Source organism: Gambusia affinis, linkage group LG06 (genome assembly GCF_019740435.1).
Source record: "Gambusia affinis linkage group LG06, SWU_Gaff_1.0, whole genome shotgun sequence".
NCBI classification, from domain to species: domain Eukaryota; kingdom Metazoa; phylum Chordata; class Actinopteri; order Cyprinodontiformes; family Poeciliidae; genus Gambusia; species Gambusia affinis.
Genome location: NC_057873.1, coordinates 24,554,358 through 24,580,712, shown reverse-complemented (window position 1 = coordinate 24,580,712; position 26,355 = coordinate 24,554,358). Strand labels below are relative to the sequence as shown.

The 26,355-nt window shown below is 38.8% G+C and overlaps 5 protein-coding genes across 6 annotated transcripts; all 5 read left to right on the top strand.

Moving 5' to 3' along the window:
* Positions 1–571: 571 nt before the first annotated feature.
* Positions 572–6,044, top strand: LOC122833084 (extracellular calcium-sensing receptor-like). Its single transcript, XM_044120382.1, is given in 8 exon segments — positions 572–1,033; positions 1,343–1,637; positions 1,729–2,018; positions 2,108–2,403; positions 4,298–4,503; positions 4,592–4,813; positions 4,915–5,038; positions 5,113–6,044. Coding segments are annotated over 8 exon segments (2,721 nt in total). The 5' UTR covers positions 572–677.
* A 423-nt stretch (positions 6,045–6,467) lies between these two features.
* Positions 6,468–10,914, top strand: LOC122832497 (extracellular calcium-sensing receptor-like). Of its 2 annotated transcripts, none has more exons than XM_044119313.1 (8): positions 6,468–7,183; positions 7,491–7,785; positions 7,877–8,166; positions 8,250–8,545; positions 8,883–9,088; positions 9,179–9,400; positions 9,499–9,625; positions 9,700–10,914. In XM_044119313.1, the coding sequence occupies exons 1-8, from the start codon at positions 6,828–6,830 to the stop codon at positions 10,596–10,598; spliced, it is 2,691 nt and encodes an 896-aa protein (XP_043975248.1). In that variant the 5' UTR covers positions 6,468–6,827; the 3' UTR covers positions 10,599–10,914. The 2 variants fall into 2 exon arrangements, with proteins under 2 accessions (XP_043975248.1, XP_043975249.1); XM_044119314.1 differs by having other exon boundaries at positions 6,471–7,183; positions 9,502–9,625.
* Positions 10,915–12,214: 1,300 nt separating this feature from the next.
* On the top strand, positions 12,215–17,087 carry LOC122832498 (extracellular calcium-sensing receptor-like). Its single transcript, XM_044119316.1, has 8 exons — positions 12,215–13,081; positions 13,392–13,686; positions 13,778–14,067; positions 14,151–14,446; positions 14,781–14,986; positions 15,075–15,296; positions 15,398–15,521; positions 15,598–17,087. Exons 1-8 carry the CDS (start codon positions 12,741–12,743, stop codon positions 16,494–16,496), a joined length of 2,673 nt encoding a protein of 890 aa, XP_043975251.1. The 5' UTR covers positions 12,215–12,740; the 3' UTR covers positions 16,497–17,087.
* An 894-nt stretch (positions 17,088–17,981) lies between these two features.
* Positions 17,982–21,111, top strand: LOC122833083 (extracellular calcium-sensing receptor-like). The gene is given in 7 exon segments (XM_044120381.1): positions 17,982–18,276; positions 18,368–18,657; positions 18,741–19,036; positions 19,371–19,576; positions 19,665–19,886; positions 19,988–20,111; positions 20,186–21,111. Coding segments are annotated over 7 exon segments (2,325 nt in total). The 5' UTR covers positions 17,982–18,015.
* A 785-nt stretch (positions 21,112–21,896) lies between these two features.
* LOC122833081 (extracellular calcium-sensing receptor-like) lies at positions 21,897–25,987 on the top strand. Its single transcript, XM_044120380.1, is given in 8 exon segments — positions 21,897–22,285; positions 22,596–22,890; positions 22,982–23,271; positions 23,355–23,650; positions 24,241–24,446; positions 24,535–24,756; positions 24,858–24,981; positions 25,056–25,987. Coding segments are annotated over 8 exon segments (2,721 nt in total). The 5' UTR covers positions 21,897–21,929.
* The last annotated feature ends 368 nt before the right edge of the window (positions 25,988–26,355 follow it).

The window sequence follows — 26,355 nt, the reverse complement described above, 5'->3', positions numbered from 1 at the left end:
ACATTCTCCGTAGGTGTGAGTGTGTGTGTGTGAATGGTTGTTTGTCTTGTATGTCTCTGTGTTGCCCTGTGACAGACTGGCGACCTGTCCAGGGTGAACCTGCCTCTCACCCAGAACGCAGCTGGAGATAAACACTAGCAACCCTCCTGATCCCATTAGGGACACGGGTGAATAGAAAATGGATGAATGGAAGGACTTCAACTAATTCAGATTTTCTTACGTTTCAACCAATGACCACAGCTGGCCCAATGCAGAACACGGTTTTGAAGAAAATGAAAATTTGATTTTGATCCTTGTTCTACTAAAGGAGTGGTATAATGTTATGTACTTTCCTTGAGCAGGGTGCAATTTTACAGGAGAAACAAGCAATTAAGCTACGTTCAATTGTTCTGAAAATGCTTTATGTCAATCAATACTTGAAGAAAATTTGACTTTGCAATTCCATGCAAAGTTCATTTGGCCTTTTGTCTTTCCACTTTGAGGATGATTTCAGTAGTGGTCTTTGACTCTAAATATTCAAAGATTAGAATACTGATCATATAGTTCAATGAGTATATGTGAGTACAGTAAATTTAAGCCGGTTGTATAGAGGCTTAGGTTAGGCGAGGTCACTTTAAGACGGGATCATATATCCCTAGGGGAGCGCATGTTCTTTTTACTGACCCGATATAAAACGCATGTTCATGAGAACACTCTTGCACCAGAATACAAACACCCAGAATACAAACAGTGGAAGAATGGAGGTCGGTCTGAGATTAGCGATGAGTTTGTTTGAGCTGATCACAGTTGTTGTGCTGGGTGGGTCTCTCAATGGTTTAAAAGAAAGAAATCAGCATACAGATAACCTGACTGGCCCTGATTTCAGTGCTGAGGCTTCATTGGTGAAATGTACACTGCAGGGTACGCCTCGTCAACCTGCGTTCTCCATGGACGGGGACTTTGTGATTGGAGGGACTTTCTTCATTCACTTCCAAGCCCAGACAGTGATTAATAACTACACCTCCAAGCCTGAGCTTCCAATATGCAAAGTGAGGTTAGTTAAAAGGAAAGACGAAGTGTGTTAGATGAAGATGTGCATTAATCTTTTTAAAAATGTGATTTTGCATGCTCAAAAAACGCAAAAAGGCTTAGCAGTAGATTTGAGTAACTTGAATTGTTCCAATAATTTTATTTAGATTTCAGTTAACAACATTTCTACATTTGAATCTCTATGAAGTTGGAAATTATTTCTTGTTTTGGAACTTTGTTGGTCCCACAACTTTGTTCGAGTTTTTTTGTTTTAAATGTCAGGAATATTTGTTTTCCCGGGTTATTATCAGAACTCTCATTTCATTCTGTGCAGCTTTAACGCTTGGGCTCTGCAATTGTCTCGCACAATGGTCTTTGCTATTGAGGAGATCAACAACAGCACAGAGCTGCTGCCAGGCGTCCCGCTTGGATATCAGATATTTGACACTTGCGCCTCTGTGCCTCTTGCTGTGCATGCTGCATTTCAGCTTTCTAACGGCCAGGATCCCATGTTTTACCAAGGTAGCAACTGTTCAAAGTCTGGACAGGTGGTGGCTGCTGTTGGAGACTCTGGATCCACATCCTCTATCAGCATCTCACGAAGCTTTGGGTCCTTTAAAATCCCTCTGGTAATTTGTGTATATTAATTAAAAACATTTTTATGCACATGAAAATGTTAAAGTCATTATTATTATTTTTAAAATGATATTCCTTTTGTAGGTAAGCTACTTTTCCACTTGTGCCTGCCTGTCTGATAAACATGAGTACCCAACGTTTTTCAGAACAATTCCCAGTGATTATTACCAAGCTGCTGCACTGGCCAAACTGGTGAAACACTTTGGCTGGACTTGGATCGGAGCCATCCATTCGGACTCAGATTATGGAAATAATGGCATGGCTTCTTTCCTTGACACAGCACTCAAAGAGGGGATCTGTGTGGAGTACATTGAATCTTTCTATCGAACTGACCCACAGAACAAGATCAGAAAAGTAGCTGATGCCATCCGCAGGTTTTCGAAGTTTTTTTATATTTGCCACTGTGCCTTACAATTTTGTGAACCTTAATTTTAATTTATTTTACTTTTCTTTTTTTTTCCAGATCTACAGCCAAAGTAGTTTTGGCATTTGTAGGTGCGGGTGATATGAAGGTCCTCCTAGATGAGCTGAGCAGAGAACCAACTCCACATCGGCAGTGGGTTGGAAGTGAAGGATGGATAAGTGAACCACTTTTGATGAGTTTCAGTTTCTGTGCAGGAGCTTTTGGAGTTGCCATTCAGCAATCTGTCATTCCAGGGCTGAGAGATTTCCTCCTGGATCTCTCTCCCGCTGAAGTGGCAGCTTCCTCAGTGCTGACTGAGTTCTGGGAGGATGCATTCAACTGCAGCCTGACAGAAGGTAGGAAATGTTTGTCTGTGTGTTTTTTAGTTTAATACTTAATTTAAAGAAATATGATCACTTTGAATGGGAAAATTAATCCAATAATGACAATATTTTCAGCTGTTATTATTGTCAATATTTTCCATTTACTCAGTTTCACCCAAGAGTTTAATTGATCAAATTAAGTTGGACTTAAACCATCATTTAAAATGAAATTTCATTAGTGTCACTTCATGTCAAACTAAATACAGCTTTTGTTTATTCTTGGACAAAAATATAGCATAAAACCACTAAACATTTTTCAGTAAAATACACCAGCCATGTTTCCAGCAGGTAATTTTTTTTTTAATTTACAAAGGTAACTAATCTCTTATTTCCAAAGCTCAGTTTCAAATACATCAACAAAGGGCCAAAGACAAAGAGTTTGCTTCTAATAACTTTTCACTTATAGGTTCAATGTAATACATTACAAATAATGTTTATAGGCCTGCCACGATAGCAAATTTTGCTGAGCGATTAATTGTCTCAAAATTATTGTGACAGACAATAATATTGTTTGAAGACCTTTTTACACTGATTTAATGGAAATGGCGTAATAATACATGTGATTTCCTGGCAAAGATAGATACGCTTTATTTTCAAAAGAACACCCAACACTGGAACTGATAAAATAAACAAAACAACCAAAAACAAAAATAAAATGGATTCTCAGTCTCCATAAACAAAAATGTACTTGAATAAAAACACCAAAGTGTAAATAAATACTGCATTCAACCAAAAGAGTGCAGATTATGAAGCATGTTTACCATATTGCCCTTCAGTAATCATTAGATTTCAATAGAGAAGATGGGCACATCGACTACGTGATGTAATAGTTCACACTACACACGTTAGTTCACACCTACATTTTCCCCTTAGGACAATCTTAGAACGTTGATCATTCCAAGACAGTTGCTTGTGATTTTGTAACCGATCATCCTTTAGTGTGTGGAGTGTTACTGCACTCCACACATTCCGATCTAAATCCGGGGTTTTCCGACTGGGAGCGTTAACGCAGTCTGTTGAATGTGACAAGTAGACAATCAGAAAGCACGGATTCTCCGTGTTTTCTGAGGGGAAATTATAGAGGGGAATCCCAAACAGCTGATACGGCGCAACCCGAAGTCCAGCGGACATTGGAGATAATATTAGGAAACAACATTAATGTTTATAAAACATTTAGTGCAAAGAATATATAAATGACGAGGGGAGGAGTTGGAGCAAAATCGCTACGTTGATGAACCCGGTCGCTTTTCAGCTGTTCTTCGTTAACGTGACATAAATAGGTTGTAATGATTTTCATTCAGTCAGGACGTTACGCTGACACTAGAGACACATGCGTTGCAGGTAGATTGTAGTAATGCATTGATTAATGCCTGGTTTTAAAATGAGTTCACTGGACTTATAGACATTATTTTGTGCCCATTGTTGGACACCACGGCAGGATCAAACCCGATTGATCCGTTATACCTAGGATTTCTGTTGGCTAATGTGTGATCTCTCAGGTTTTGAAATAAGGCCAACAATCGACCGACAGCTCTAAGATGGTGTAGTGTGCGCTGGACATTACACTAAGGAAATGAGGACGTGAGGGTCAGTGGAGAGCAGGGGAGTTGAACCTTTTTTCATTCAGTGTCAAAAACAGAAAGAGAAAAAGCCTGAAAGAGACGGTAAAGGCGATAATTAAAATGACGTTGATACTTTTAATTTATTGTACGATTTATTGATTTATCGTGACAGGCCTAAATGCTTAGTTTATAAAACTACTGATTACAAGCCCTAAAGTAATATGTCATAAAAAACAACATCTATCAATTTGACCTGGATGAGTTGTGTGTGTTTCCATGTTTATTAGACTTTTTCTTCTCCTTAGCTGCTGATCCACATAAGGGAAAATGTGATGGAACGGAAGATATTAAAGCTCTTAAAAGTCCGTATACTGAAACAGCTCAGTTAAGAGTTTCTAACTTGGTGTACAAGGCTGTGTATGCAGTAGCGCATGCCATTCACAATGCAGTGTGTCAGGAAACAAACGGACCCACTCAGTGTGACAAACACAAGCGTCTAGAGCCTGAACAAGTTAGTTTAAGTAAAAAGTAAATCAGTTTTTTGCTGGTTTGCTCTTATTGATATTTTTTCCAATCCCTTTGTCTTTACTATTTTACAGGTTTTCACAGAACTAAAGAAAGTCAACTTTTCCCAAAATGGCTACCATGTCTCATTTGATGCTAATGGAGATCCTGTGGCGTTTTATGAGCTGGTAAACTGGCAGAAAGGTGAGAGTGGAGTTATTGAACTGGTAACAGTGGGATATTATGATGCTTCACTGCCAAGAGGCCAGGAGTTTCTCATTAACAGGAATATTACCTGGATGGATGGTTACAAACAAGTAATGAATCTATCACCAATAATTTAGGCAGAGTTCATACACTGGAGATGCTTGTAAATTATGGTTAAATTATTGCTTTCTTTCCTTTGACTAAATAGCAGGTTCCAGTGTCAGTTTGCTCAGAGAGTTGTCCTCCAGGAACTCGCAAAGTGTTGCAGAAAGGAAAACCAATCTGCTGCTATGACTGTATACCATGTCCTGAAGGAGAGATCAGCAACATGACAGGTAAAATCCTTTTCTTTATTTTTCATTTTCAAATAATTTAGTATTGATACTGGTGTCTACACCATTTTTCTCAGATTCCCCTGATTGCTTCCCATGTCCCAGAGAGTTCTGGCCAAATCCAAAGAGAGATGCTTGTTTCCACAAACCTGTGGAGTTTCTTTCCTTCGATGAAGTTCTGTCAATCATCCTGACTGTAGTCTCAATCAGTGGAGCCTTTTTCGCTGTCAATACATCAGTGATTTTCTTCTACTACAGAAAAACTCCAATTGTCAGAGCCAACAACTCTGAGCTGAGCTTCCTGCTGCTCTTGTCTCTGACTCTGTGTTTCTTATGTTCATTAACTTTCATTGGAGCCCCCTCTGAGTGGTCCTGCATGCTGCGGCACACAGCTTTTGGCATCATATTTGTTCTCTGTATCTCCTGCGTTCTTGGCAAAACTATAGTGGTTCTAATGGCCTTTAAAGCTACACTTCCTGGTAGTAATGCTATGAAATGGTTTGGTCCTCCACAGCAAAGAATGACTGTAGTATCTTTTACATTTATTCAGGTTGTTATATGTATCATTTGGTTGGTTGTGAGTCCTCCCTTCCCAGTGAAAAATCTGACCACCTACAAGGAGAAGATCATCCTGGAATGTGCGTTAGGCTCTGCTGTTGGTTTCTGGGCTGTGCTCGGCTACATCGGCCTGCTGGCTGTGTTTTGCTTTGTGTTAGCTGTTCTAGCTCGGAAACTACCTGATAATTTCAACGAAGCCAAGATGATAACCTTCAGCATGTTGATATTCTGTGCAGTCTGGATCACCTTCATCCCAGCTTATGTCAGCTCTCCTGGGAAATTTACTGTGGCTGTGGAGATATTTGCTATTCTGGCCTCCAGTTTTGGACTGATACTGTGTATATTTGCTCCAAAGTGTTTCATCATTTTGTTTCAACCAGAAAAGAACACCAAAAAATATTTAATGAACAAAACCTGAGTTAAACCCCAGAGAATACTGGAATTAATGTGACAAAAATACAGGTAGTATTAATCTGGTTGTTGCATATCATAAACTATTTACACCTATTTGAAAAAGATTTGCTGCCAAAAAGTTTGGAGCAGTAGATTAAATGCAGCCATGTTCCATTGTGGTAGTATATAATATATGTGAGTCTGTTCTTTTCTTGTTTCAAAAATAAATCACGTACTAACCCATTGTCTCTGGATATCATTGTAAACACAATTAACTGAATACATTATAAAACACAGTGTGGCAATCCTCAATTTCAAGTTTGTGTAATAGCTACAGTCGTTTACCAAAAACTTATCAACTTCAACTAATTCAGATTTTCTTACGTTTCAACCAATGACCACAGCTGGCCCAATGCAGAACACAGCCCTGAAGAAAATGAAAATTTGATTTTGATCCTTGTTCTACTAAAGGAGTGGTATAATGTTATGTATTTTCCTTGAGCAGGGTGCCATTTTGCAGCAGAAACAAGCAATTAAGCTACTTTCAATTGTTCTGAAAATGCTTTATGTCAATCAATACTTGAAGAAAATTTGACTTTGCAATTCCATGCAAAGTTCATTTGGCCTTTTGTCTTTCCAATTTGAGGATGATTTCAGTAGTGGTCTTTGACTCTAAATATTCAAAGATTAGAATACTGATCATATAGTTCAATGAGTAAATGTGAGTACAGTAAATTTAAGCCGGTTGTATAGAGGCTTACGTTAGGCGAGGTCACTTTAAGACGGGATCATAGATCCCTAGGGGAGCGCATGTTCTTTATACTGACCCGATATAAAACGCATGTTCATGAGAACACTCTTGCACCAGAATACAAACACCCAGAATACAAACAGTGGAAGAATGGAGGTCAGTCTGAGATTAGCGATGAGTTTGTTTGGGCTGATCACAGTTGTTGTGCTGGTTGGGTCTCTCAATGGTTTAAAAGAAAGAAATCAGCATACAGATAACCTGACTGGCCCTGATTTCAGTGCTGAGGCTTCATTGGTGAAATGTACGCTGCAGGGTACGCCTCGTCAACCTGCGTTCTCCATGGACGGGGACTTTGTGATTGGAGGGACTTTTTTAATTCACTACCAAGCCCAGACAGTGATTAATAACTACACCTCCAAGCCTGAGCTTCCAATATGCAAAGGGAGGTTAGTAAAGAGGAAAGACGAAGTGTGTTAGATGAAGATGTGCATTAATCTTTTTAAAAATGTGATTTTGCATGCTCAAAACAACGCAAAAAGGCTTAGCAGTAGATTTGAGTAACTTGAATTGTTCCAATAATTATATTTAGATTTCAGTTAACATTTCTACATTTGAATCTCTATGAACTTTGAAATTATTTCTTGTTTTGGAACTTTGTTGGTCCCACAAATTTGTTCAAGTTTTTTTGTTTTAAATGTCAGGAATATTTGTTTTCCCGGGTTATTATCAGAACTCTCATTTCATTCTGTGCAGCTTCAGCGGTTTGGGTCTGCAATTCTCTCGCACAATGGTCTTTGCTATTGAGGAGATCAACAACAGCACCGAGCTGCTGCCAGGCGTCAGACTTGGATATCAGATATTTGACACTTGCGCCTCTGTGCCTGTTGCCGTGCATGCTGCATTTCAGCTTTCTAATGGCCAGGATCCCGTGTTTTACCAAGGTAGCAACTGTTCAAAGTCTGGACAGGTGGTGGCTGCTGTTGGAGACTCTGGATCCACATCCTCTATCAGTGTCTCACGAAGCTTTGGGTCCTTTAAAATCCCTCTGGTAATTTGTGTATATTAATTAAAAACATTTTTATGTACATGAAAATGTTAAAGTCATTATTATTATTTTTAAAATGATATTCCTTTTGTAGGTAAGCTACTTTTCCACTTGTGCCTGCCTGTCTGATAAACATGAGCACCCAACGTTTTTCAGAACAATTCCCAGTGATTATTACCAAGCTGCTGCACTGGCCAAACTGGTGAAACACTTTGGCTGGACTTGGATCGGAGCCATCCATTCGGACTCAGATTATGGAAATAATGGCATGGCTTCTTTCCTTGACACAGCACTCAAAGAGGGGATCTGTGTGGAGTACATTGAATCTTTCTATCGAACTGACCCACAGAACAAGATCAGAAAAGTAGCTGATGCCATCCGCAGGTTTTCAAAGTTTTTTATATTTGCCACTGTGCCTTACAATTTTGTGAACCTTAATTTTAATTTATTTTACACTTTCTTTTCAGATCAACAGCCAAAGTAGTTTTGGCATTTGCACCTGTGGGTGATATGAAGGTCCTCCTAGAGGAGCTGAGCAGAGAACCAACTCCACATCGGCAGTGGATTGGAAGTGAAGCATGGATAAGTGACCCACTTTTGATGAGTTTCAGTTTCTGTGCAGGAGCTTTTGGAGTTGCCATTCAGCAATCTGTCATTCCAGGGCTGAGAGATTTCCTCCTGGATCTCTCTCCCGCTGAAGTGGCAGCTTCCTCAGTGCTGACTGAGTTCTGGGAGGATGCATTCAACTGCAGCCTGACAGAAGGTAGGAAATGTTTGTCTGTGTGTTTTTTAGTTTAATACTTAATTTAAAGAAATATGATCACTTTGAATGGGAAAATTAATCCAATAATGACAATATTTTCAGCTGTTATTATTGTCAATATTTTTTATTTTCTAGTGTCACTACATGTCAAACTAAATACAGCTTTTGTTCATTCTTGGACAAAAGTGTAGCATAAAACCATTAAACATTTTTCAGTAAAATAGATCGGCCATAACAAACCCTAGAGTAATATGTCATTGAAAACAACATTTAACAATTTGACCTGGATGAGTTGTGTATGTTTCCATGTTTATTAGACTTTCTTTCTTCTCCTTAGCTGCTGATCCACATAAGGGAAAATGTGATGGAACGGAAGATATTAAAGCTCTTAAAAGTCCGTATACTGAAACATCTCAGTTAAGAGTTTCTAACATGGTGTACAAGGCTGTGTATGCAGTAGCGCATGCCATTCACAATGCAGTGTGTCAGGAAACAAACGGACCCACTCAGTGTGACAAACACAAGCATCTAGAGCCTGAACAAGTTAGTTTAAGTAAAAAGTAAATCAGTTTTTTACTGGTTTGCTCTTATTGATATTTTTTTTACAATCCCTTTGTCTTTACTGTTTTACAGGTTTTCACTGAACTAAAGAAAGTCAACTTTTCCCAAAATGGCTACCATGTCTCATTTGATGCTAATGGAGATCCTGTGGCTTTTTATGAGCTGGTAAACTGGCAGAAAAGTGAGAGTGGAGTTATTGAACTGGTAACAGTGGGATATTATGATGCTTCACTGCCAAGAGGCCAGGAGTTTCTCATTAACAGGAATATTACCTGGATGGATGGTTACAAACAAGTAATGAATCTATCACCAATAATTTAGGCAGAGTTCATACACTGGAGATGCTTGTAAATTATGGTTAAATTATTGCTTTCTTTCCTTTGACTAAATAGCAGGTTCCAGTGTCAGTTTGCTCAGAGAGTTGTCCTCCAGGAACTCGCAAAGTGTTGCAGAAAGGAAAACCAATCTGCTGCTATGACTGTATACCATGTCCTGAAGGAGAGATCAGCAACATGACAGGTAAAATCCTTTTCTTTATTTTTCATTTTCAAATAATTTAGTATTGATACTTGTGTCTACACCATTTTTTTCAGATTCCCCTGATTGCTTCCCGTGTCCCAGAGAGTTCTGGCCAAATCCAAAGAGAGATGCCTGTTTCCACAAACCTGTGGAGTTTCTTTCCTTCGATGAAGTTCTGTCAATCATCCTGACTGTAGTGTCAATCAGTGGAGCCTTTCTGGCCATTATTACATCAGTGATTTTCTTCCATCACAGAACAACTCCAATTGTCAGAGCCAACAACTCTGAGCTGAGTTTCCTGCTGCTCTTCTCTCTGACTCTGTGTTTCTTATGTTCATTAACTTTCATTGGAGCCCCCTCTGAGTGGTCCTGCATGCTGCGGCACACAGCTTTTGGCATCACATTTGTTCTCTGTATCTCCTGCGTTCTTGGCAAAACTATAGTGGTTCTAATGGCCTTTAAAGCTACACTTCCTGGTAGTAATGCTATGAAATGGTTTGGTCCTCCACAGCAAAGAATGACTGTAGTATCTTTTACATTTATTCAGGTTATAATATGTATCATTTGGTTGGTTGTGAGTCCTCCCTTCCCAGTGAAAAATCTGACCACCTACAAGGAGAAGATCATCCTGGAATGTGCGTTAGGCTCTGCTGTTGGTTTCTGGGCTGTGCTCGGCTACATCGGCCTGCTGGCTGTGTTTTGCTTTGTGTTAGCTGTTCTAGCTCGGAAACTACCTGATAATTTCAACGAAGCCAAGATGATAACCTTCAGCATGTTGATATTCTGTGCAGTCTGGATCACCTTCATCCCAGCTTATGTCAGCTCTCCTGGGAAATTTACTGTGGCTGTGGAGATATTTGCTATTCTGGCCTCCAGTTTTGGACTGATACTGTGTATATTTGCTCCAAAGTGTTTCATCATTTTGTTTCAACCAGAAAAGAACACCAAAAAATATTTAATGAACAAAAATTAAGTTAAACCCCAAAGAAGACTGGAATTAAGGTGACAAAAATACAGGTAGTATTAATCTGGTTGTTGCATATCACAAACCATTTACACCTATTTGAAAAGGTTTTGCTGCCATGCATTAAGTAAACAGTTTGGAGGAGTAGTTTAAATGCACCCATGTTCCATTGTTGTAATATATAATATATGTGAGTCTGTTGTTTTCTTGTTTCAAAAATAAATCACGTACTAAACAAATGTCTCTGGATCTCAATGTAAACACCTTGATTTACTGAATACATCATAAAACACCTGCGACAGACTGGCGACCTGTCCATGGTGAACCCCGCCTCTCGACCAGAACGTAGCTGGAGAGGAACCAGCAACCCTCACGACACCATTAGGGACAAAGGGTGAATAGAAAATGGATCGATGGATGGATGTCTTATTCTACCAAATGAGCTAAAAGGTAATTACGTAAATCTTCAAAAATGTGAAATATGACTGGTGTTGGCTTCTGTTGGCGGATTGAGCGGCCAATGGCTGGCGCGGTCAGGTTTCGCGTTGGCCAATGGGGTTGATTGTCCCGCCCCTTTCAACAGCTGACAGTTGCTTAGCTCAGAACACTTGAGAACAGCTGACGGTCGTTTCCGTAAAGAGCTAGAAAGAAATTGACGAATCTGGAAATTGGTAAGGAAAACAATATTAATATAAATTCACTAAATATATAATTCAAAATACTAAATTCGGTTTTATTTTGATCTCGGAGGGTTTCCCCCGGGAACAGCTGAAGCCCGGCTCGGAGCATCGGTGAGTCATCGCACGTGCTCGGCAGTTGGTTAAGTAAATTTGGTAAAAATTGGCTAAAATACCTATTAAATTATCAAATTTAATATAAAATAAAATGGATTGTAAGATTTTGTATTGTTATTGTTGTGTATGTTGTATTTGTTTTATGTAATTGCATTTATTTTAAGATTGAATGTATATTATATTCTTTTTTTTACCACATATAAGCTAATTTCTTTTGTTTTACTAACATGTTGGAAAAATTGTATTCTGTTAACTTGTTGTACAACATGAAAGAAAAAAATAAGAAGAACTTGAGAAATGATTAAAAATAGCTTAAGCTTTAGTGATGCTGGCATCTTATGTGCTAAGACGTTTTACTTTGGCCTTGTTAAAGGTCAGGTTTTTTGAGCTTGTATGATACACTTTTGGCCTGGAGAGCCAAAGATTCCAAGACCCTCTTCTCCTGAACCTGGATGGCGAGCCCCAGCCCAGAGGACCAGGCGCACGGGTAGATAGTGACCCGACTGGTCACCAGCTGAGAGACTTTGAGACTGAACAATTGATTCATTGGAGACTGAAGTATTCAATTTATTTATTTATTATTTTTTAAAAGCGCGCAGTATTTGTTTGTCTGTTTTAAATGTGGATCCACAATTGTTTATTATATTAAATCTTGCTCTTTCTTGTAGACACTGTGTTCTGTTGTTGCTCACACCTGGGTTCCCTCGAATTTAGAATCTTCTGATTAGGCCTAACTTCCTGTATATAGTATAAATTAATTAACCTGTTTTTGTGGGTTGCATGTTACACTGTGCAGCCAACCTCAATTTCAAGTTTGTGTAATAGCTACAGTGGTTTACCAAAAAGTTATCAAAACTTTTATACAACTTCAACTAATTCAGATTTTCTTACGTTTCAACCAATGACCACAGCTGGCCCAATGGAGAACACAGCCTTGAAGAAAATGAAAATTTGATTTTGATCCTTGTTCTACTAAAGGAGCGCTATAATGTTATGTACTTTCCTTGAGCAGGGTGCCATTTTACAGCAGAAACAAGCAATTAAGCTACTTTCAATTGTTCTGAAAATGTTTTTGTCAATCAATACTTGAAGAAAATTTGACTTTGCAATTCCATGCAAAGTTCATTTGGCCTTTTGTCTTTAGTGTTCTTTCCAATTTGAGGATGATTTCAGTATTGGTCTTTGACTCTGAATATTCAAAGATTAGAATACTGATCATATAGTTCAATGAGTATATGTGAGTACCATAAATTTAAGCCGGTTGTATAGAGGCTTAGGTTAGGCGAGGTCACTTTAAGACGGGATCATAGATCCCTAGGGGAGCGCATGTTCTTTATACTGACCCGATATAAAACGCATGTTCATGAGAACACTCTTGCACCAGAATACAAACAGTGGAAGAATGGAGGTCAGTCTGAGATTAGCGATGAGTTTGTTTGAGCTGATCACAGTTGTTGTGCTGGGTGGGTCTCTCAATGGTGTAAAAGAAAGAAATCAGCATACAGATAACCTGACTGGCCCTGATTTCAGTGCTGAGGCTTCATTGGTGAAATGTACGCTGCAGGGTACGCCTCGTCAACCTGCGTTCTCCATGGACGGGGACTTTGTGATTGGAGGGACTTTTTTAATTCACTACCAAGCCCAGACAGTGATTAATAACTACACCTCCAAGCCTGAGCTTCCAATATGCAAAGGGAGGTTAGTAAAGAGGAAAGACGAAGTGTGTTAGATGAAGATGTGCATTAATCTTTTTAAAAATGTGATTTTGCATGCTCAAAACAACGCAAAAAGGCTTAGCAGTAGATTTGAGTAACTTGAATTGTTCCAATAATTTTATTTAGATTTCAGTTAACAACATTTCTACATTTGAATCTCTATGAACTTTGAAATTATTTCTTGTTTTGGAACTTTGTTGGTCCCACAAATTTGTTCAAGTTTTTTTGTTTTAAATGTCAGGAATATTTGTTTTCCTGGGTTATTATCAGAACTCTCATTTCATTCTGTGCAGCTTCAGCGGTTTGGGTCTGCAATTCTCTCGCACAATGGTCTTTGCTATTGAGGAGATCAACAACAGCACCGAGCTGCTGCCAGGCGTCAGACTTGGATATCAGATATTTGACACTTGCGCCTCTGTGCCTGTTGCCGTGCATGCTGCATTTCAGCTTTCTAACGGCCAGGATCCCGTGTTTTACCAAGGTAGCAACTGTTCAAAGTCTGGAGAGGTGGTGGCTGCTGTTGGAGACTCTGGATCCACATCCTCTATCAGCGTCTCACGAAGCTTTGGGTCCTTTAAAATCCCTCTGGTAATTTGTGTATATTAATTAAAAACATTTTTATGTACATGAAAATGTTAAAGTCATTATTATTATTTTTAAAATGATATTCCTTTTGTAGGTAAGCTACTTTTCCACTTGTGCCTGCCTGTCTGATAAACATGAGCACCCAACGTTTTTCAGAACAATTCCCAGTGATTATTACCAAGCTGCTGCACTGGCCAAACTGGTGAAACACTTTGGCTGGACTTGGATCGGAGCCATCCATTCGGACTCAGATTATGGAAATAATGGCATGGCTTCTTTCCTTGACACAGCACTCAAAGAGGGGATCTGTGTGGAGTACATTGAATCTTTCTATCGAACTGACCCACAGAACAAGATCAGAAAAGTAGCTGATGCCATCCGCAGGTTTTCAAAGTTTTTTATATTTACCACTGTGCCTTACAATTTTGTGAACCTTAATTTTAATTTATTTTACACTTTCTTTTCAGATCAACAGCCAAAGTAGTTTTGGCATTTGCACCTGTGGGTGATATGAAGGTCCTCCTAGAGGAGCTGAGCAGAGAACCAACTCCACATCGGCAGTGGATTGGAAGTGAAGCATGGATAAGTGACCCACTTTTGATGAGTTTCAGTTTCTGTGCAGGAGCTTTTGGAGTTGCCATTCAGCAATCTGTCATTCCAGGGCTGAGAGATTTCCTCCTGGATCTCTCTCCCTCTGAAGTGGCAGCTTCCTCAGTGCTGACTGAGTTCTGGGAGGATGCATTCAACTGCAGCCTGACAGAAGGTAGGAAATGTTTATCTGTGTGTTTTTTAGTTTAATACTTAATTTAAAGAAATATGATCACTTTGAATGGGAAAATTAGTCCAATAATGACAATATTTTCAGCTGTTATTGTCAATATTTTTTATTTTCTAGTGTCACTACATGTCAAACTAAATACAGCTTTTGTTCATTCTTGGACAAAACTGTAGCATAAAACCATTAAACATTTTTCAGTAAAATAGATCGGCCATAACAAACCCTAGAGTAATATGTCATTGAAAACAACATTTAACAATTTGACCTGGATGAGTTGTGTATGTTTCCATGTTTATTAGACTTTTTTTCTTCTCCTTAGCTGCTGATCCACATAAGGGAAAATGTGATGGAACGGAAGATATTAAAGCTCTTAAAAGTCCGTATACTGAAACATCTCAGTTAAGAGTTTCTAACATGGTGTACAAGGCTGTGTATGCAGTAGCGCATGCCATTCACAATGCAGTGTGTCAGGAAACAAACGGACCCACTCAGTGTGACAAACACAAGCGTCTAGAGCCTGAACAAGTTAGTTTAAGTAAAAAGTAAATCAGTTTTTTACTGGTTTGCTCTTATTGATATTTTTTCCAATCCCTTTGTCTTTACTGTTTTACAGGTTTTCACTGAACTAAAGAAAGTCAACTTTTCCCAAAATGGCTACCATGTCTCATTTGATGCTAATGGAGATCCTGTGGCGTTTTATGAGCTGGTAAACTGGCAGAAAGGTGAGAGTGGAGTTATTGAACTGGTAACAGTGGGATATTATGATGCTTCACTGCCAAGAGGCCAGGAGTTTCTCATTAACAGGAATATTACCTGGATGGATGGTTACAAACAAGTAATGAATCTATCACCAATAATTTAGGCAGAGTTCATACACTGGAGATGCTTGTAAAATATGGTTAAATTATTGCTTTTTTTCCTTTGAATAAATAACAGGTTCCAGTGTCAGTTTGCTCAGAGAGTTGTCCTCCAGGAACTCGCAAAGTGTTGCAGAAAGGAAAACCAATCTGCTGCTATGACTGTATACCATGTCCTGAAGGAGAGATCAGCAACATGACAGGTAAAATCCTTTTCTTTATTTTTCACTTTCAAATAATTTAGTATTGATACTGGTGTCTACACCATTTCTTTTTCAGATTCCCCTGATTGCTTCCTGTGTCCCAGAGAGTTCTGGCCAAATCCAAAGAGAGATGCTTGTTTCCCAAAACCTGTGGAGTTTCTTTCCTTCGATGAAGTTCTGTCAATCATCCTGACTGTAGTCTCAATCAGTGGAGCCTTTTTCGCTGTCATCACTACACTGATTTTCTTCTACTACAGAACAACTCCAATTGTCAGAGCCAACAACTCTGAGCTGAGTTTCCTGCTGCTCTTCTCTCTGACTCTGTGTTTCTTATGTTCATTAACTTTCATTGGAGCCCCCTCTGAGTGGTCCTGCATGCTGCGGCACACAGCTTTTGGCATCACATTTGTTCTCTGTATCTCCTGCGTTCTTGGCAAAACTATAGTGGTTCTAATGGCCTTTAAAGCTACACTTCCTGGTAGTAATGCTATGAAATGGTTTGGTCCTCCACAGCAAAGATTGACTGTAGTATCTTTTACATTTATTCAAGTTATAATATGTATCATTTGGTTGGTTGTGAGTCCTCCCTTCCCAGTGAAAAATCTGACCACCTACAAGGAGAAGATCATCCTGGAATGTGCGTTAGGCTCTGCTGTTGGTTTCTGGGCTGTGCTCGGCTACATCGGCCTGCTGGCTGTGTTTTGCTTTGTGTTAGCTGTTCTAGCTCGGAAACTACCTGATAATTTCAACGAAGCCAAGATGATAACCTTCAGCATGTTGATATTCTGTGCAGTCTGGATCACCTTCATCCCAGCTTATGTCAGCTCTCCTGGGAAATTTACTGTGGCTGTGGAGATATTTGCTATTCTGGCCTCCAGTTTTGGACTGATACTGTGTATATTTGCTCCAAAGTGTTTCATCATTTTGTTTCAACCAGAAAAGAACACCAAAAAATATTTAATGAACAAAACCTAAGTTAAACCCCAGAGAAGACTGGAATTAATGTGACAAAAATACAGGTAGTATTAATCTGGTTGTTGCATATCATAAACTATTTACACCTATTTGAAAAAGATTTGCTGCCATGCATTAAGTAAAAAGTTTGGAGGAGTAGTTTAAATGCAGCCATGTTCCATTGTGGTAGTATATAATATATGTGAGTCTGTTGTTTTCTTGTTTCAAAAATAAATCACGTACTAAACCAATGTCTCTGGATATTATTGTAAACACGATTAACTGAATACATCATAAAACACAGTGTGGCAATCCTCAATTTCAAGTTTGTGTAATAGCTACAGTGGTTTACCAAAAACCTATCAACTTCAACTAATTCAGATTTTCTTACGTTTCAACCAATGACCACAGCTGGCCCAATGCAGAACACAGCCTTGAAGAAAATGAAAATTTGATTTTGATCCTTGTTCTACTAAAGGAGCGCTATAATGTTATGTATTTTCCTTGAGCAGGGTGCCATTTTGCAGCAGAAACAAGCAATTAAGCTACTTTCAATTGTTCTGAAAATGCTTTATGTCAATCAATACTTGAAGAAAATTTGACTTTGCAATTCCATGCAAAGTTAATTTGGCCTTTTGTCTTTAGTGTTCTTTCCAATTTGAGGATGATTTCAGTATTGGTCTTTGACTCTGAATATTCAAAGATTAGAATACTGATCATATAATTCAATGAGTATATGTGAGTACAGTAAATTTAAGCCGGTTGTATAGAGGCTTAGGTTAGGCGAGGTCACTTTAAGACGGGATCATAGATCCCTAGGGGAGCGCATGTTCTTTATACTGACCCAATATAAAACGCATGTTCATGAGAACACTCTTGCACCAGAATACAAACAGTGGAAGAATGGAGGTCAGTCTGAGATTAGCGATGAGTTTGTTTGAGCTGATCACAGTTGTTGTGCTGGTTGGGTCTCTCAATGGTGTAAAAGAAAGAAATCAGCATACAGATAACCTGACTGGCCCTGATTTCAGTGCTGAGGCTTCATTGGTGAAATGTACGCTGCAGGGTACGCCTCGTCGACCTGCGTTCTCCAAGGGCGGGGACTTTGTGATTGGAGGGTCTTTTTTAATTCACTACCAAGCCCAGACAGTGATTAATAACTACACCTCCAAGCCTGAGCTTCCAATATGCAAAGGGAGGTTAGTAAAGAGGAAAGACGAAGTGTGTTAGATGAAGATGTGCATTAATCTTTTTAAAAATGTGATTTTGCATGCTCAAAACAACGCAAAAAGGCTTAGCAGTAGATTTGATTAACTTGAATTGTTCCAATAATTTTATTTAGATTTCAGGTAACATTTCTACATTTGAATTTCTATGAACTTTGAAATTATTTCTTGTTTTGGAACTTTGTTGGTCCCACAACTTTGTTCAAGTTTTTTTGTTTTTAATGTCAGGAATATTTGTTTTCCTTGGTTATTATCAGAACTCTCATTTCATTCTGTGCAGCTTCAGCGGTTTGGGTCTGCAATTCTCTCGCACAATGGTCTTTGCTATTGAGGAGATCAACAACAGCACCGAGCTGCTGCCAGGCGTCAGACTTGGATATCAGATATTTGACACTTGCGCCTCTGTGCCTGTTGCCGTGCATGCTGCATTTCAGCTTTCTAACGGCCAGGATCCCGTGTTTTACCAAGGTAGCAACTGTTCAAAGTCTGGACAGGTGGTGGCTGCTGTTGGAGACTCTGGATCCACATCCTCTATCAGTGTCTCACGAAGCTTTGGGTCCTTTAAAATCCCTCTGGTAATTTGTGTATATTAATTAAAAACATTTTTATGTACATGAAAATGTTAAAGTCATTATTGTTATTTTTAAAATGATATTCCTTTTGTAGGTAAGCTACTTTTCCACTTGTGCCTGCCTGTCTGATAAACATGAGTACCCAACATTTTTCAGAACAATTCCCAGTGATTATTACCAAGCTGCTGCACTGGCCAAACTGGTGAAACACTTTGGCTGGACTTGGATCGGAGCCATCCATTCGGACTCAGATTATGGAAATAATGGCATGGCTTCTTTCCTTGACACAGCACTCAAAGAGGGGATCTGTGTGGAGTACATTGAATCTTTCTATCGAACTGACCCACAGAAAAAGATCAGAAAAGTAGCTGATGCCATCCGCAGGTTTTCGAAGTTTTTTATATTTGCCACTTTGCCTTACAATTTTGTGAACCTTAATTTTAATTTCTTTTACACTTTCTTTTCAGATCAACAGCCAAAGTAGTTTTGGCATTTGCAGGTGGTGGGGATATGAAGGTCCTCCTAGATGAGCTGAGCAGAGAACCAACTCCACATCGGCAGTTGATTGGAAGTGAAGCATGGATAAGTGACCCACTTTTGATGAGTTTCAGTTTCTGTGCAGGAGCTTTTGGAGTTGCCATTCAGCAATCTGTCATTCCAGGGCTGAGAGATTTCCTCCTGGATCTCTCTCCCTCTGAAGTGGCAGCTTCCTCAGTGCTGACTGAGTTCTGGGAGGATGCATTCAACTGCAGCCTGACAGAAGGTAGGAAATGTTTATCTGTGTGTTTTTTAGTTTAATACTTAATTTAAAGAAATATGATCACTTTGAATGGGAAAATTAGTCCAATAATGACAATATTTTCAGCTGTTATTGTCAATATTTTTTATTTTCTAGTGTCACTACATGTCAAACTAAATACAGCTTTTGTTCATTCTTGGACAAAACTATAGCATAAAACCATTAAACATTTTTCAGTAAAATAGACCGGCCATAACAAACCGTAGAGTAATATGTCATTGAAAACAACATTTAACAATTTGACCTGGATGAGTTGTGTATGTTTCCATGTTTATTAGACTTTTTTTCTTCTCCTTAGCTGCTGATCCACATAAGGGAAAATGTGATGGAACGGAAGATATTAAAGCTCTTAAAAGTCCGTATACTGAAACATCTCAGTTAAGAGTTTCTAACATGGTGTACAAGGCTGTGTATGCAGTAGCGCATGCCATTCACAATGCAGTGTGTCAGGAAACAAACGGACCCACTCAGTGTGACAAACACAAGCGTCTAGAGCCTGAACAAGTTAGTTTAAGTAAAAAGTAAATCAGTTTTTTACTGGTTTGCTCTTATTGATATTTTTTCCAATCCCTTTGTCTTTACTGTTTTACAGGTTTTCACTGAACTAAAGAAAGTCAACTTTTCCCAAAATGGCTACCATGTCTCATTTGATGCTAATGGAGATCCTGTGGCTTTTTATGAGCTGGTAAACTGGCAGAAAAGTAAGAGTGGAGTTATTGAACTGGTAACAGTGGGATATTATGATGCTTCACTGCCAAGAGGCCAGGAGTTTCTCATTAACAGGAATATTACCTGGATGGATGGTTACAAACAAGTAATGAATCTATCACCAATAATTTAGGCAGAGTTCATACACTGGAGATGCTTGTAAATTATGGTTAAATTATTGCTTTTTTTCCTTTGAATAAATAACAGGTTCCAGTGTCAGTTTGCTCAGAGAGTTGTCCTCCAGGAACTCGCAAAGTGTTGCAGAAAGGAAAACCAATCTGCTGCTATGACTGTATACCATGTCCTGAAGGAGAGATCAGCAACATGACAGGTAAAATCCTTTTCTTTATTTTTCATTTTCAAATAATTTAGTATTGATACTGGTGTCTACACCATTTTTTTCAGATTCCCCTGATTGCTTCCCGTGTCCCAGAGAGTTCTGGCCAAATCCAAAGAGAGATGCCTGTTTCCACAAACCTGTGGAGTTTCTTTCCTTCGATGAAGTTCTGTCAATCATCCTGACTGTAGTGTCAATCAGTGGAGCCTTTCTGGCCATTATTACGGCAGTAATTTTCTTCCATCACAGAACAACTCCAATTGTCAGAGCCAACAACTCTGAGCTGAGCTTCCTGCTGCTCTTCTCTCTGAGTTTCTTATGTTCATTAACTTTCATTGGAGCCCCCTCTGAGTGGTCCTGCATGCTGCGACACACAGCTTTTGGCATCACATTTGTTCTCTGTATCTCCTGTGTTCTTGGCAAAACTATAGTGGTTCTAATGGCCTTTAAAGCTACACTTCCTGGTAGTAATGCTATGAAATGGTTTGGTCCTCCACAGCAAAGAATGACTGTAGTATCTTTTACATTTATTCAGGTTATAATATGTATCATTTGGTTGGTTGTGAGTCCTCCCTTCCCAGTGAAAAATCTGACTACCTACCAGGAGAAGATCATCCTGGAATGTGCGTTAGGCTCTGCTGTTGGTTTCTGGGCTGTGCTCGGCTACATCGGCCTGCTGGCTGTGTTTTGCTTTGTGTTAGCTGTTCTAGCTCGGAAACTACCTGATAATTTCAACGAAGCCAAGATGATAACCTTCAGCATGTTGATATTCTGTGCAGTCTGGATCACCTTCATCCCAGCTTATGTCAGCTCTCCTGGGAAATTTACTGTGGCTGTGGAGATATTTGCTATTCTGGCCTCCAGTTTTGGACTGATACTGTGTATATTTGCTCCAAAGTGTTTCATCATTTTGTTTCAACCAGAAAAGAACACCAAAAAATATTTAATGAACAAAACCTAAGTTAAACCCCAGAGAAGACTGAAATTAATGTGACAAAAATACAGGTAGTATTAATCTGGTTGTTGCATATCATAAACTATTTACACCTATTTGAAAAAGATTTGCTGCCATGCATTAAGTAAAAAGTTTGGAGGAGTAGTTTAAATGCACCCATGTTCCATTGTAGTAGTATATAATATATGTGAGTCTGTTGTTTTCTTGTTTCAAAAATAAATCACGTACTAAACAAATGTTTCTGGATCTCAATGTAAACACAATGATTAACTGAATACATCATAAAACACTGTGCAGCCAACCTCAATTTCAAGTTTGTGTAATAGCTAGTGGTTTACCAAAAAGTTATCAAAATTTTTATACAACTTCAACTAATTCAGATTTTCTTACGTTTCAACCAATGACCACAGCTGGCCCAATGCAGAACACAGACTTGAAGAAAATGAAAATTTGATTTTGATCCTTGTTCTACTAAAGGAGTGGTATAATGTTATGTACTTTCCTTAAGCTGGGTGCCATTTTGCAGCACAAACAAGCTATTAAGCTACTTTCAATTGTTCTGAAAATGCTTTATGTCAATCAATACTTGAAGAAAATTTGACTTTGCAATTCCATGCAAAGTTCATTTGGCCTTTTGTCTTTAGTGTTCTTTCCAATTTGAGGATGATTTCAGTATTGGTCTTTGACTCTGAATATTCAAAGATTAGAATACTGATCATATAGTTCAATGAGTATATGTGAGTACCATAAATTTAAGCCGGTTGTATAGAGGCTTAGGTTAGGCGAGGTCACTTTAAGATGGGATCATAGATGCCTAGGGGAGCGCATGTTCTTTTTACTGACCCGATATAAAACGCATGTTCATGAGAACACTCTTGCACCAGAATACAAACACCCAGAATACAAACAGTGGAAGAATGGAGGTCGGTCTGAGATTAGCGATGAGTTTGTTTGAGCTGATCACAGTTGTTGTGCTGGGTGGGTCTCTCAATGGTTTAAAAGAAAGAAATCAGCATACAGATAACCTGACTGGCCCTGATTTCAGTGCTGAGGCTTCATTGGTGAAATGTACGCTGCAGGGTACGCCTCGTCAACCTGCGTTCTCCATGGACGGGGACTTTGTGATTGGAGGGACTTTCTTCATTCACTTCCAAGCCCAGACAGTGATTAATAACTACACCTCCAAGCCTGAGCTTCCACTATGCAGAGGGAGGTTAGTAAAGAGGAAAGACGAAGTGTGTTAGATGAAGATGTGCATTAATCTTTTTAAAAATGTGATTTTGCATGCTCAAAACAACGCAAAAAGGCCTAGCAGTAGATTTGATTAACTTGAATTGTTCCAATAATTTTATTTAGATTTCAGTTAACAACATTTCTATGTTTGAATCTCTATGATCTTTGAAATTATTTCTTGTTTTGGAACTTTGTTGGTCCCACAACTTTGTTCAAGTTTTTCTGTTTTTAATGTCAGGAATATTTGTTTTCCTGGGTTATTATCAGAACTCTCATTTCATTCTGTGCAGCTTTAGCGCTTGGGCTCTGCAATTCTCTCGCACAATGGTCTTTGCTATTGAGGAGATCAACAACAGCACAGAGCTGCTGCCAGGCGTCAGACTTGGATATCAGATATTTGACACTTGCGCCTCTGTGCCTGTTGCCGTGCATGCTGCATTTCAGCTTTCTAACGGCCAGGATCCCGTGTTTTACCAAGGTAGCAACTGTTCAAAGTCTGGAGAGGTGGTGGCTGCTGTTGGAGACTCTGCATCCACATCCTCTATCAGTATCTCACGAATCTTTGGGTCCTTTAAAATCCCTTTGGTAATTTGTGCATATTAATTAAGGACATTTTTATGTACCTGAAAATGTTTAAGTCATTATTGTTATTTTTAAAATGATATTCCTTTTGTAGGTAAGCTACTTTGCCACTTGTGCCTGCCTGTCTGATAAACATGAGTACCCAACGTTTTTCAGAACAATTCCCAGTGATTATTACCAAGCTACTGCACTGGCCAAACTGGTGAAACACTTTGGCTGGACTTGGATCGGAGCCATCCATTCGGACTCAGATTATGGAAATAATGGCATGGCTTCTTTCCTTGACACAGCACTCAAAGAGGGGATCTGTGTGGAGTACATTGAATCTTTCTATCACACTGACCCACAGAACAAGATCAGAAAAGTAGCTGATGCCATCCGCAGGTTTTCGAAGTTTTTTATATTTGCCACTGTGCCTTACAATTTTGTGAACCTTAATTTTCATTTACTTTACACTTTCTTTTCAGATCTACAGCCAAAGTAGTTTTGGCATTTGCAGGCGCGGGTGATATGAAGGTCCTCCTAGAAGAGCTGAGCAGAGAACCAACTCCATATCTGCAGTGGATTGGAAGTGAAGCATGGATAAGTGAACCACTTTTGATGAGTTTCAGTTTCTGTGCAGGAGCTTTTGGAGTTGCCATTCAGCAATCTGTCATTCCAGGGCTGAGAGATTTCCTCCTGGATCTCTCTCCCTCTGAAGTGGCAGCTTCCTCAGTGCTGACTGAGTTCTGGGAGGATGCATTCAACTGCAGCCTGACAGAAGGTAGGAAATGTTTGTCTGTGTGTTTTTTAGTTTAATACTTAATTTAAAGAAATATGATCACTTTGAATGGGAAAATTAATCCAAAAATGACAATATTTTCAGCTGTTATTATTGTCAATATTTTCTATTTACTCAATTTCACCTAAGAGTTTAATTGATCAAATTAAGTTGGACTTAAACCATCATTTAAAATGAAATTTCATTAGTGTGACTACATGTCAAACTAAATACAACTTTTGTTTATTCTTGGACAAAAATATAGCATAAAACCACTAAACATTTTTCAGTAAAATACACCAGCCATGTTTCTAGCAGGTAAATTTTTTTGGAAATTTACAAAGGTAACTAATCTATTTATTCCAAAGCTCAGTTTCAAATACATCAACAAAGGCCCAAAGACAAAGTACAGTTTGCTTCCAATAACTCCTCCCTTATAGGTTCAATGTAATACATTGTAAATAATGTTTAGTTCATAAAACTACTGATTACAAGCCCTAGAGTAATATGTCATAAAAAAAAACATCTATCAATTTGACCTGGATGAGTTGTGTATGTTTCCATGTTTATTAGACTTTTTTTCTTCTCCTTAGCTGCTGATCCACATAAGGGAAAATGTGATGGAACGGAAGATATTAAAGCTCTTAAAAGTCCGTATACTGAAACATCTCAGTTAAGAGTTTCTAACATGGTGTACAAGGCTGTGTATGCAGTAGCGCATGCCATTCACAATGCAGTGTGTCAGGAAACAAACGGACCCACTCAGTGTGACAAACACAAGCGTCTAGAGCCTGAACAAGTTAGTTTAAGTAAAAAGTAAATCAGTTTTTTACTGGTTTACTCTCATTGATATTTTTTCCAATCCCTTTGTCTTTACTATTTTACAGGTTTTCACTGAAGTAAAGAAAGTCAACTTTTCCCAAAATGGCTACCATGTCTCATTTGATGCTAATGGAGATCCTGTGGCGTTTTATGAGCTGGTAAACTGGCAGAAAGGTGAGAGTGGAGTTATTGAACTGGTAACAGTGGGATATTATGATGCTTCACTGCCAAGAGGCCAGGAGTTTCTCATTAACAGGAATATTACCTGGATGGATGGTTACAAACAAGTAATGAATCTATCACCAATAATTTAGGCAGAGTTCATACACTGGAGATGCTTGTAAAATATGGTTAAATTATTGCTTTTTTTCCTTTGAATAAATAACAGGTTCCAGTGTCAGTTTGCTCAGAGAGTTGTCCTCCAGGAACTCGCAAAGTGTTGCAGAAAGGAAAACCAATCTGCTGCTATGACTGTATACCATGTCCTGAAGGAGAGATCAGCAACATGACAGGTAAAATCCTTTTCTTTATTTTTCACTTTCAAATAATTTAGTATTGATACTGGAGTCTACACAATTTTTTTCAGATTCCCCTGATTGCTTCCCGTGTCCCAGAGAGTTCTGGCCAAATCCAAAGAGAGATGCTTGTTTCCCAAAACCTGTGGAGTTTCTTTCCTTTGATTAAGTTCTGTCAATCATCCTGACTGTAGTCTCAATCAGTGGAGCCTTTCTGGCCATTATTACGGCAGTAATTTTCTTCCATCACAGAACAACTCCAATTGTCAGAGCCAACAACTCTGAGCTGAGCTTCCTGCTGCTCTTCTCTCTGACTCTGTGTTTCTTATGTTCATTAACTTTCATTGGAGCCCCCTCTGAGTGGTCCTGCATGCTGCGGCACACAGCTTTTGGCATCACATTTGTTCTCTGTATCTCCTGTGTTCTTGGCAAAACTATAGTGGTTCTAATGGCCTTTAAAGCTACACTTCCTGGTAGTAATGCTATGAAATGGTTTGGTCCTCCACAGCAAAGATTGACTGTAGTATCTTTTACATTTATTCAAGTTATAATATGTATTATTTGGTTGGTTGTGAGTCCTCCCTTCCCAGTGAAAAATCTGACCACCTACAAGGAGAAGATCATCCTGGAATGTGCGTTAGGCTCTGCTGTTGGTTTCTGGGCTGTGCTCGGCTACATCGGCCTGCTGGCTGTGTTTTGCTTTGTGTTAGCTGTTCTAGCTCGGAAACTACCTGATAATTTCAACGAAGCCAAGATGATAACCTTCAGCATGTTGATATTCTGTGCAGTCTGGATCACCTTCATCCCAGCTTATGTCAGCTCTCCTGGGAAATTTACTGTGGCTGTGGAGATATTTGCTATTCTGGCCTCCAGTTTTGGACTGATACTGTGTATATTTGCTCCAAAGTGTTTCATCATTTTGTTTCAACCAGAAAAGAACACCAAAAAATATTTAATGAACAAAACCTAAGTTAAACCCCAGAGAAGACTGGAATTAATGTGACAAAAATACAGGTAGTATTAATCTGGTTGTTGCATATCATAAACTATTTACACCTATTTGAAAAAGATTTGCTGCCATGCATTAAGTAAACAGTTTGGAGGAGTAGTTTAAATGCAGCCATGTTCCATTGTGGTAGCATATAATATATGTGAGTCTGTTGTTTTCTTATTTCAAAAATAAATCACGTACTAAACAAATGTCTCTGGATAATATTGTAAACACAATGATTAACTGAATACATCATAAAACACAGTGTGGCAATCCTCAATTTCAAGTTTGTGTAATAGCAAACAGTGGATTACCAAAAACTTATCAAAACTTTTATACAACTTCAACTAATTCAGATTTTCTTACGTTTCAACCAATGA

What these genes read in the sequence shown, in the direction of transcription:
- LOC122832497 (XM_044119313.1), top strand. Translation starts at nt 6,828, where the DNA reads ATGTTCATGAGAACACTCTTGCACCAGAATACAAACACCCAGAATACA. An exon ending in GTAGCTGATGCCATCCGCAG is followed by an intron (nt 8,167 to 8,249) that starts GTTTTCAAAGTT and finishes CTTTCTTTTCAG; the next exon opens with ATCAACAGCCAAAGTAGTTT. An exon ending in AGCATCTAGAGCCTGAACAA is followed by an intron (nt 9,089 to 9,178) that starts GTTAGTTTAAGT and finishes ACTGTTTTACAG; the next exon opens with GTTTTCACTGAACTAAAGAA.
- LOC122832498 (XM_044119316.1), top strand. Translation starts at nt 12,741, where the DNA reads ATGTTCATGAGAACACTCTTGCACCAGAATACAAACAGTGGAAGAATG. An exon ending in CTTCCAATATGCAAAGGGAG is followed by an intron (nt 13,082 to 13,391) that starts GTTAGTAAAGAG and finishes CATTCTGTGCAG; the next exon opens with CTTCAGCGGTTTGGGTCTGC. An exon ending in GGTCCTTTAAAATCCCTCTG is followed by an intron (nt 13,687 to 13,777) that starts GTAATTTGTGTA and finishes TTCCTTTTGTAG; the next exon opens with GTAAGCTACTTTTCCACTTG.